The sequence below is a fragment of the Bufo gargarizans genome, chromosome 1 (assembly GCF_014858855.1).
Source record: "Bufo gargarizans isolate SCDJY-AF-19 chromosome 1, ASM1485885v1, whole genome shotgun sequence".
Taxonomy (NCBI): domain Eukaryota; kingdom Metazoa; phylum Chordata; class Amphibia; order Anura; family Bufonidae; genus Bufo; species Bufo gargarizans.
This window is the reverse complement of record NC_058080.1, coordinates 301,328,042-301,340,576: the sequence shown is the minus strand read 5'-3', so window position 1 is coordinate 301,340,576 and position 12,535 is coordinate 301,328,042. Positions and strand designations below refer to the sequence as shown.

Below are 12,535 nucleotides of genomic sequence, written 5' to 3'. Positions count from 1 at the left end.
CAACGCCCCTGTGGACAGGTTAGTGATTTTTTATATTTTTTATGGAGCACTTCCAATCACTGGGTTCTAGTCTGGACTGCAGTCTACTTAATTTATACAGGGAACAACCTGTTCTAAAACGTAGCCTTTAATCTAATTTACATAAAATAACGGACTCCCACGAACATACATAAACAAAGAAGCAAAAAAGAAAGGAAAGGTATAGCCTTGATGGCATGGGATGATACTGTAATGTCCAGATGGCAGGCTCAGTGATGGACAGGGTGGACAGTTGTAAATTCTAATCTGTCCCTATGCCTAACCCTAGGCTCAAACCCCTGCCTAAGAACGGAATGGCCGCCCTGATAAGGACGATCCCGTGTTCTGGAACCTCCTGCTGAGTCCTACGTATACCCTATAGTGTAGGTTGTAACCTAGGTCAGGGCCTACTCTAGGTATATAGAACAAAAAAAAAAGGAATTACAGTATATTAAGCGATTGATCTCCCACAATCATAAGAACTACGTACTGTGGGTGAGCAATTGCTCCCAAAGATAATATCATGCCAAATTCGCAAGATACCACAGGTGTTATTGCCTATGGATCTATGTGTCATCAAAAAAATGATCTCAAAATTGCCGTACACATTTGTACCTGCCGATGTATCATCAATATAGATATATATGCTGAGCACCAGAAATACTGCCTCCTAGGTTGGTGGCGTGTGGTCGGGTGTCAGAGTCCCAACGCGTTTCACCCTAATAGATTGCCGGGTTCCTCAGGGGACATGTTATAGTACAGTGCTATTATTTGGCATTAATAAGAGGTAGCAAGGCTAATCAGCCAGCCCCTCAATAGGGACAGATTAGAATTTACAACTGTCCACCCTGTCCATCACTGAGCCTGCCATCTGGACATTACAGTATCATCCCATGCCATCAAGGCTATATCTTTCCTTTCTTTTTTGTTTCTTTGTTTATGTATGTTCGTGGGAGTCCGTTATTTTATGTAAATTAGATTAAAGGCTACGTTTTAGAACAGGTTGTTCCCTGTGATTACTTTAAATATACATATATACTTCCTGTGATATTACTCCTTCTGACGGGATATCGTCTTAGGCTACTTTCACACTAGCGTTCGATCGGATCCGTTCTGAACGGATCCGATCATAATAATGCAGACGGAGGCTCCGTTCAGAACGGATCCGTCTGCATTATTTTTAGCATATAACAGCTAAGTGTGAAAATAGCCTCGTACGGATCCGTCCAGACTTTCAATGTAAAGTCAATGGGGGACGGATCCGCCTGAAGATTGAGCCATATTGTGGCATCTTCAAACTGATCCGTCCCCATTGACTTACATTGTAAGTCTGGGCGGATCCGCACGGATCCGCACGGCCAGGCGGACACCCGAACGCTGCAAGCAGCGTTCAGCTGTCCGCCTGTCCGTGCGGAGGCGAGCGGAGCGGAGGCTGAACGCCGCCAGACTGATGCAGTCTGAGCGGATCCGCTCCATTCAGACTGCATCAGGGCTGGACGGCTGCGTTCGGGTCTGCTCGTGAGCTCCTTCAAACGGAGCTCACGAGCGGACCGACGAACGCTAGTGTGAAAGTAGCCTTAGCTGTGATTTACTTAATTTATACAGTAACTTTGGTTCCCCACCTCTAAATTCCAGCTCGCCTGTGTCTCTCCAAAACTGTACACAATGTTCAAAACATGGTCTAACTAGTGAGTCATTTAGAGGTGAAGCTAAGTTGCCATCAGATGCATCTATACAAATTATTATTTAAAGCATCCTGTCATTTGAAGCAGCTTTCCAGCAGCTGCTTGACACGAGTTACTGCAGTTCATTTTATTGCCCACTAATATAGCAGTCTTTTGGTTGCAGTGGTAGCAAATGTTTTCCCATCCAAATCTATTACCTTGTTATTACCTTGTATCTATTACTGTAGTGTTTGCCTAAACTTCTAATGTCCTCTGGATTACTTTACTCATTTACTCATACCATTGAGTAAGAGAAATTGCAATGTTCTCCCCATCGCCTTATGCCACACGTCTTGTCAAATACAGGCAAATAAATACCGATAATGGTTTTATATGCTTACATACTGTATGAGTCCTCAATCAACAGCCTACTCCTTCAACTATCTGCATTGAAGCCCATGTTACATTTACTCTCTACAGGTCACAAGTTTATTTGCATGATCTGTTTTCGGTTATTCTGCTTTATGGTATAGAATAGATGTATAGAAAGACAGATAGAAAATGTGATAGATACAGTAGATATTTTAAGTATAAAATAAGATTCCAACGTTCACAATGTATTTTCTCTGTGATCCATACTTTTTGTACATACAGTAAAAGGTATAAATCAGCCATTAGTAACAAGGGAGCTGTGGACATTTCTTGGACTTTGACTTGAAGATATAAGGTTTCATTGAAGACTTGCACTCCTATTGTCATACCTACTGTCTTTCCACAGAGAGTATTATATTCTAGGCTGGTGACAGTATTATCCTATAGAATTAAATTCTTAAGCTGAACAAAAACACACATAAATAGTCTCAATTTAATGGAGCCAATAAAAGGAGTAAAGTTGAATGAGGTTTCTTTTTTGAAGCTCCTGGAAGATTATGAGAGAAGTACAGGATCGGCCATGAAAAACAGACCCTATTTTCCCTGTGTAATTTGTACAGGACAATGCCTATCGGGCATTATCTGTACATATATAATAATATACTAGGTAGTCTGATAAATAATGTACCCATTTTTTTCTTTTATATGAACATAGGCTGGATGAGGTACTGTATGCTTCCTGTCTATATGTAGTGCAGTCAGTCTACTTTGTCTTATAAGTGCCCATTATATGTCCTGCCATTGAAAGACAGACACCGTCTCCTTCATTTGCAGTGGTGTCATGAAAAAAAAAAATCCTGGGCTGCTGTGGATTGGAACTATAGTGACAGGTTCAATTTGGGACCCAGCAATGGTCAGGTTTCAGTACAGTGGTCTCATGAGGAGTGCTTTAATCCTGCCTTTGCTGTGGAGGGACACACCGCGCCAACAGCTGGTGTAATGATCTGGGGAGCCATCAAAAACAACTATTGTTCACCCCTGGTAGTGATACGAGGTTCCCTGACAGCTCAGCGATATGTAGAGGGCATCCTGCAGCCATGTGTTGCCTCTTATGCAAAGGCTTCCAACTGGATAATGCTTTCCCACACACAGCAACCCAAGGAATTTTTTCTGCACATTGCAAAACTTATTTGGCCTTTCAAGTTGCCAGATTTATTATCAATTGAGCATTTACAGGACCAGCTAGGAAGTCAATTTTGGCTGGATCTACAGACTCAGCTGGAACATCTGTGGTCAGGATACCATACAGAACTTTTAAGCCCAACAGTATCTCACTGTGTATCCAAGCTAAAGGTGGCCCAAAGTGGTACCAGTGAAACATGCCAGGAAAGGAGTGTTACAGGGAGGAGGATGGTAGTGGCAACTAAGGTAGTAGTAGTCCCAATGCACACAATGACTATGTCCCTCTCCCTCTCTCCCATGGTAGTTACAGTAAAGAGTGGGGGCCACATGATGATAGATGTAGTCCTCATCCAGGGCACACCCAGGTTATGGTTTCCTGCCCGGTGGAAGGTGAGATGTCAGAGTGAAATTTAAGGACAGCAAGCGAGTCAAGGATAGAGGTGATGCAGGTTAACATAAGTCTTTACTGAAGATCAGTTCCAATAGGTGCTTGGCGGAATCATGGGGGTTGTCCGCAGGTCCCATTTAAGATGCACTTGCTCATGTAACACTTTTCTGTATTCCAATCCAGCCTAGTGATTCTTACTAGCAATTCCTTACAAATATTTATGTCTACAAATCTCATTGTGGGGTGTAGATGTTACACAGAAACACAAACTTTCCCAATGGTATGACTATGAGACGGAAGCCTTTTTTACCAGCCAAGGGCTGTGAAGTCCGTAAGTTATAAACATGCATTAGATTCACAGACTACTTCCATGCACCCTCCTGAATGCTCAACCTTCTCAATAGTTCTTTTCTACTCTCAGTCTCATGGGTTCTCTGGAGTCCTCCATAGGTCCCAAATTCTGATTATGTATGCTACAGGACTGAAGTTTTGGTAAGCTGCTTATACTTGAACCAACTCCCACTAACTGACTCACTTCACAGGAAAAAGCAAGCCCAGGGGAAGTAAATTAACCCAGTGATTCAGCCTGACTTTACAGGAAAAAGCAAGCCCAGGGGAAGGAAATTAACCCAGTGATTCAGTACAACGGTGAAGAACATGTAACATATAAAACCCAATCATTAGCAGTGACCTAATGGGCCACAACACTAGAGCGTCCTTTCAGTTGTACAGTTTTGCTCAATAAACTTATCCTTTTATATATATATATATATATATATATATAATCCTTATACTCATGCAATTCTAACAACTCCTTCTTAGTGCGTTATTCATCTATCTTTATCTAATATCATTCATCTATCAATCTCCAGAGGTCTAAGAGGCCTATCTGGAGGACTATCTTGTCTTTCTATGGGCAGCCAGCAACTTATATGAGACAATTAAGCACCTGTATCTCCCAGGAAGCTCCTGTTAACTCCTTTCTCCCCTGCATATAAACTCACATTTAACCCCAGAGTTACATATTGAATGTCTAGAGAGAGAAAAATCTACTACTATGAATTTAGAAGAAGGAATGAATGATTGAATAAATGAATGCTGTCTCGACCATTTCACCTGCTTCTCTGTGAGATCAAAAGACCAGGGGAAGGGAGCAGGGATGATTCTGATCATGTTAGTCTACCACTGGATGCGGAGAAGGTGGACCAGAAGAATAAACAGCAGGGGGCGCTACCAAAAAGGAAAATGTAATGCACATAAAACAATATTTTTATTGCATGTATATTTCAATAATAGTTCATTTGAAATTCCCTATTCATTGTGCATAGTAATGCTTTTTGTGGGATAATACCTTTAAACGGAGTCTATCAGCAGATTTGACCAGCTGTATGCCAGATTTCACCAGCTGAAGACCGAATGGTCTTCTTTTCTGACAACCAGACTTGTCACAATTGAGCATACTCTCCTTTTATTACTTTGACCACTAGGCCTACATGAAGAATTCACTGCCTTTAGCGTTATCACACTTGAGGTCCCCTATCACATTATTCCCCAAGAAACATGGTGTCTCTCCAGGGTCATATTGGAAGGGGCACTGCATAATAAACATTAGGAGAGGTAAACCATAGTGCTTTACTTTAAAATAAACAGGATCAACACTATTTAAATGATAAAATGATAAAATTATTTATGTTTTATTTATGTACCGTATGGTAATAAATCCTAGTGTTCATTCTTCAGTGCAGGGCCCTAGCTTATTGGCAGCAACTACTCCCAAACCCTTCTGCCTCTGATCTTGATTAACGTCTACTGGGAAGGATGTTGGGTGGTGCAGAAGGAGACAAGGGGCTTTGGGAGAGGGGGCTGCTGATAAGCCAGCATCTTGCACTGAAGAATAAATGCCCAGGGGACACTTTAGGCTTTATTAGCATACGGGCCATGCATTTTCCCAGGTATTGTTACAATATCACAGCAGTCAAGTTTCCATTGAGGTTGTAGTATATTTTACACCAAGAATAGTGCTGAGGGCCTGCTAATAAAGAGGACCTGTAACCTCACCTGATATGTTCATTTTAGTAACTACTTAAATTTCCCATGTAATAACAATTCTGGAGAATCTATTCTTATGACTTTATATTGTATTGTAATTTGATCCTATGAGATAACGAATAAGGAGCGCAAATCGGAAATATCCTGGTTTCGCATTTGTAACGGCTGGACACTTGTGTTATATTATGATTACCCCCCTCTCCTTGTGTGTTCCTTTTAGGAGACATTTCTCTCCTAAGACAAAGCTTACCGTGTGGCCCTGTATCCCGGCAGTAAATAGCATTTTGTGAAATGCACCTGTTAAGCCGAGCTCCTAAATTCCCAGCATTGTTTCTTTGACATAAACACAAGTCCCCATGTTTCCATGGGCTGTCAAACAAGTCAGTCAGAGCTGAAATCCCAAATAATTCCATACACAACCAGTGTTGATTGTGGAAAGTTTCAGTTTGGTAGTTAAAAAAGACCATAGCTTGTCTGAAAAGAGCATTAACCTAAGGGTACGGCCACATGGTCAGGTTTCTGCATGCAGTTTTGGAAGCCAAAATCAGGCATGGAACATAAAATGAGATAAAGTATAAAGAACAGATAAGACTTCTCCTCATTTTTTTAATTCACTCCTGGTCTTGACATCCAAAACTGCATCAGGAAACCTGACGGTGCGGCCGTGCCCTTCGTGCAGCTTTTAATAATTTCCATTATGCATGGAACGTATGTGGATGAGCTCAAGCTTCTTCTCATCTCAAATATCTCTAGATTTGGAGTTCCGTGAGATAAAGTGGTGAATACGGGTGGGTCGTTTTTCTCAATATTATCCTTTTTGAACGGGTTAGGAGACTATAAGCCTCTCAGCCTCACAAGAAGCTTGAAATGGCTACTTACGGGGGAACAATAAATTGCTTTCAAGTGCACTAGGTTTCCTTTTGAAAGTGAAGCCAATTTAAACTAGCATATTCAAATCTATGTGTAGAAATTGCATATCAATAGAATTCATTCTTCCGCAGAGGTTCAGATGGTGTCTACTGTGACATGCAGCATGTTCACTAGATTTCATATCTAAAATTGAGCCACCTAACCTACCAGCAAGTGTTTGCAGTTCAGATTTAAGCCATGAATATTTGAGTAGAACATGCAAACTCCACGTTGGTACTTTGTTAAAATCCTACTGGCAGCACAGTAACACTAAATATAAAAGCGCAAACCCTCTCATTAAACAAGTAATAAACTACCGCAGTTGTTTCAGATTGCTCCTATAATGTTGGAGTCACACCAGCGCCGTTCCTTATGTTGCTTGTAAAACCTGTGTTGCTCTTTGATGGATCCTATTAAGGCTTCTTGCACATGAACGTATTTTCATTCTGTGTCCGTTCCGTGTTTTTTTACGGACCGTGTACGGAACCATTCATTTTAACAGGTCAGCAAAAAAAACATGCATTCCGTTTCGGTATTTCCGTTGCGCAAAAACATGTCCTATTATTGTCCGCATTAGGCCTCTTTCACACTACCGTATTTTTTTCCGTTTTGCGGTCCGTTTTTTGCGTTCCGTATACGGTCCGTATACGGAACCATTCATTTCAATGGTTCCGCAAAAAAAACGGAATGTGTTCCGTATGCATTCCGTTTCCGTATTTCCGTTTTTCCGTTCTGTTGAAAGATAGAACATGTCCTATATTTGGCCGCAAAAAAAATGAACACATACGGAAATGCATCCGTATGTCTTCCGTATCCGTTCCGTTTTTTCTGAACCATCTATTGAAAATGTTATGCCAAGCCAAAATTTTTCTATGTAATTACTGTATACTGTATATGCCATACGGAAAAACGGAACAACGGAACGGAAACGGAACCACAACGGAAGCAAAAAAATGGAACAACGGATCCGTGAAAAACAGACCGCAAAACACTGAAATGGACATACTGTAGTGTGAAAGAGGCCTTATGGACAAGGATAGTACTGTTCTATTAGGGGACAGCTGTTCCATTCCGCAAAATACGGAATGCACACGGACGTTATTCGTATCTTTTGCGGATCAGTTTTTGCGGACCGCAAAATACATATGGTCGTGTGCATGAGCCCTAACTTTAAGGGGATAACAACTGATGCTAAAATACACGTTTGTCTCAGTTTGGGCCCAATCAAGATTCAGTATTCATGGGATCTTGAAAAGTCAGCAGTAGTTGGCTGTTCACACAGTTTTTTCTTTCTTGGTTTCTTTTCTTTTTAAAGGATCTGTATGGATAAACCACATTATGTGTATAAATAGAACCAAAGCCTAACGTCTTAATCTAAGTGTATTGATTCCATGTCATATTCTTCTGATTACAAACTGTTAATCTTATTATATCACTTAGATCTTATATACACTCTTCTTTTTGTAGCTTTGCAGCAGGACATGTCCAGCTCCCTTCTGCTTCTTCTCTGTAATCATAAGATGGTAGACACTGGAGGGCACATGCTACTTTTAAAACTTTTAGCAAACTTTACAGAATGTCTTTTGATAACCTTGCAACTTCACAGTGTTTTGTACCATAGAAATGAATAGGATCTGTCAAATGATTCATTGTGATCAGTTTATTATTATTATTAAAATATACAGCAAAAATCTGCTAGTATGGACAACCTCCAAGAAGGGTGACTGATCTATTTTACTGCTCTGGACACATATCACCCGTGTGTGGTTGTTAGAGAGGTCCTCACGCTCTGCTTTCTGACGATATATAAATCTGACAACATGTCAGTGTAACATAAACCCAACAGTTAATAGTTCTACTACTGCTTCATGGTAAAATAATGAAGTTACTGTATATATATATATATATATATATATATATATATATATATATAATTTTTTTAAGCAAATTTGAGGGCAATCTTACATTCAAATTTGACCCATACTCATCCAACTTGCATTTAATTGTGAACCTCTTTTAGTATGTTACATATACAAGAGGTCTTCATAGAAATATTGTGATTCAATTCCTATGTATAATATATATATATATAGATATATATATATTATACATAGGAATTGAATATATATATATATTAAATACACACGTGGACACCGTCACACTCAACTTTGCTATGCCATTTTTTACTGTTACAAAAATGCTATAGTGTACTTTTTTTTGCATATCACATGCATTTTTATTGGCTTTGGAATATAATTTTTATCAGACCTTATTTTCTATAGAGAGAGATGAAATGATATCTGAAAAAAAAAAAAACACCATTGTTTTAACGTGTTTAAAAAAAGAAACAAAAAACGCCAGAGGCACCACCAACACCTCCAAGTTGCAAAAAAATAAATAAAAAAATACCATTGACAAAAAAAACTTGTGTACTGCTTTTCATATATCGAATAGAATTTAAGCTAACATGACAGATGCAAATAACACATTAAAAAAGTGTTTGAAATGCCACAAAATACTATGAATTCACCCTTAATATAATAAATAGAAATACTAAACAATATTTTCCCATACCTGTGCTTAATAAACCGGTTAATCATTTGAAGAATATTTCCTTACCACTTCACAGATTATAGAATTATACATTGCAGTATCTGCTTTTGCCTCATGCATTTTGAATACTCTCTGATACTTTCTACCTCTAAGTTCTTCCGTAAAACTCATTTTAGATTGTCCTGACAACTGGATAATTCCTTTTTATTTGGACTGAATAAAACATAAGTTTCAAAAGCTTATCATCCATTCCAAAAACCCTTCATTTCAGTCTCACAAGGCGGAATCCATCATGCTGAGCTACTTACTGAAGTGTGGCGAGATTATATGACTCTGATAAAGGCTCTAGTTTTGCTGTAAAATCATTATTGATATACAGTATATATAGCTTGCCTGTCCAGGGTGCAAAGTAAACATCGAGAGGCATTAAATATATGGAGTTTACCCTTGAGAGATCCCAATTCATACACAGTCACATAAAAAGAGGAGCAGAATGTAGAGGAGAAGTGGAGAAGGAGAGAACCTGTGTTTATCCTGTACTATACATAGGTATTATGATAGCTTAGGTCAGTCTCTTAAAGACCTCACAAGTGCAATGGAGGATATAATGGGCCTTGTCTGCTGGGTTAGATGATCATGTTTGTAAGGAAACCAGGCTTTAATAATTGATAGGAGGCTTTTAAACTTTATGTCTACTATAGATTATAAAAAGATCTTATGGAATGCTGCATATTTTCTCTTATTATTTATATATGGTCTAACCTGATTAACTATGGTTATGAATAACAATAATAGATTAGATAGATAGATATCAAATAGTGCTGTAGATAGATAGAAATATAGATAGATAAATAGAAAGATATGAGATAGATAGATAGATAGATAGATATGAAATATTGCTAGGCAGAGATAGATAGATAATAGATAGATAGAAAGAAAGCTGATAGATAGATAGATAGATAGATAGATAGATAGATAGATAGATAGGTAGATATGAAATAGTGCTGTAGATAGATAGATAATGGATAGATAGATAAATATTGAATAGATAGACAGACAGATATGAGAGATGATGGATGATAGATATGACATAGAGAGAGAGGTGATATAGATTGATAGTCATATTAGATCGGCAGATAGATAGACAAATATATAGATAAATTAGCCAGATATATATGAAATAGATAGATATGATATAGATAGATATGAGAGCGAGAGATGATATAGATTGACAGATAGATATGAGATAGATATTAAATAGATGGATAGATAGATATGACATAGAATAATATGAGAGATATTATATAGATATTAGATTGATAGATTTATCGACAGATAAATATGAAATAGATAGATATAAGATAGATAGATTAAATATGTGAGATATATAGATAGATCTGAGATAGATAGATACATAAATAGATAGATATGAGATAGATATGAGATAGATAGATAGATAGATAGGAGATAGATAATAGATAGATATTAGATAGATATTAGATAGATATACAGATAGATAGATAGATAGATAGATAGATAGATAGATATGAGATAAATAGATATGAGATAGATAAATAGATAGATAGAAGATAGATAATAGATAGATATTAGATAGATAGGAGATAGATAGATAGATAGATAGTTAAATACATATATATGAGATAAATAGACAGATAATATATAGATATGAGATAGACAGATAGATAGATAGATAGAAGATAGATGGATAAATACATATATATGAGATAAATAGACAGATAATACATAGATATTAAATAGATAGATAGATAGATAATGTCCTAGATAGACAGATGATAAATTCTGTAGATAGGTAGATGATATACAAATACAGTACATATAGATTAGATAAAATAGTATTAGATTGTCCCAACAAGCCCTATGTACAGTCCTCACATAGCCATAAAATATAGATTATTGATGTGCTCCTGTTATAATTACAATATTCAATATTTTAACTCACTGTCACCAAATAAGGACATGGCACCTGATACATTCAGTATAATAATAAGCAGAACGTTATTAGCCTAGTCCAATTCTACTGAGCAGTAGTAGTGCAGAAAGAAACAGAACATACTTTTTACATACACTGCGCACATTGATTCTACTATCTATCTATCTATCTATCATCTATCTATATTTGTATTGTACCAAATACATAAAGTGACTGTACAGAAAGATTTCCTGGATGAAGTGTGGCAGTGCCAGAGCAGCAGGGCATGAAAAGCACAGCACGGCACAGCGCAGGTTACTGGAGGAAAGCAGCATTGATATGAAGGATAATGACTGGAAAGCACTTACTTAAATGATTAGCCTCATGTGAGCCATTGACTCTGCCATCCGGGTGGATCTGGAGATGGAATCCAATGCCCACTCTGCAGTACAGACTGCCAGTCCTGCGCCCTGCTGTGCTCCACTGGGAGCCGCTGGTCTCTGCTCCGAGGGGTGGGAAGGAGGCAGAGGAGGCTCTGGAACTGGTGATGTGGTTGCTGGAGACCTTTAGGAGCTGGCCCTTGGCTTTCTTCTGCTTGGGAGCTGCTAGCACTGCTGTCCAGAGCTGGGATGTGGAGAGGAAGAAGAATGTGACAGAGCACAGTGAAGGCAATCTCATTCTTTCAATAGGGAATATCCCAAGTGCATCTTGCTGCCCTAGTGGCTCCTGCAGCAGCTGCCGGTGTGCCAGTCTGTAGCCTGGTGTGGAGTAGGTAGGTATGGTTCCCTGCTAACCTGAGCACTGGCACTGCTAGGGATATTTATAACCCTGGTGAGCTCACAGCCTGCAGCACACGCCGGATCAGGAGGGCAAGGCTGCTCTCATGGTAGAAGTCTCCTAAGAAGTCTCCTTCAAGTTGGATCTGTTAGCAGAACTGTGGTGGGCACAGTGCCACCCCTGGGGGATTGGAGAAACTCCATAGATCATATGGAGGGGGATCCCAGCTGGACACAGATGTCTTCAATCTCAACAGAATCCAAAATCCACAACAGGAGTGGTGGTTTCCTGCAGACTCCCAGGGGAGGGCGCTGCTGTGCATTACCCTACCTACTGAGTCGATCAATGGGGCAAGCTGATCCTGGAGCATCTTCTTAAGTGCTGTCTGTAGGACACCTGAAGACTGGTCAGATATTCATTGCTGGGCACAACCAAAGAGCTGTCAGTTATCCTTTAGTTTCTAGGAAGAAAATGCATATATACTCTACATAAATATATATCCTATATAGCTCCATTGTACTTGGCAAGAGGTTCTGCGGAGTTGATTGCTACCTCTGAACAGTATAGCATTAGAGCGGATTTCATATCTACCTGCATGCCATGTCTTAGTCACCATTCCTCTGAGCAGATGCATCCCAGGTCTGTGATGTGCAGAACGAATGAGGTTCAGAG

The 12,535-nt window shown here is 39.0% G+C and overlaps 1 protein-coding gene across 1 annotated transcript in view; it reads right to left on the bottom strand.

The window, feature by feature from the left end:
• Nucleotides 1–11,888, bottom strand: part of FGF5 (fibroblast growth factor 5) — an 80,539-nt gene extending 68,651 nt beyond the window's left edge. Inside the window, exon 1 of the mRNA XM_044279362.1 lies at nt 11,455–11,888. Within this exon, the coding sequence (XP_044135297.1) occupies nt 11,455–11,764 (310 nt within the window). The 5' untranslated portion in view covers nt 11,765–11,888. The remainder of the gene's footprint in view (nt 1–11,454) is intronic.
• Between the last annotated feature and the right edge of the window lie 647 nt (nt 11,889–12,535).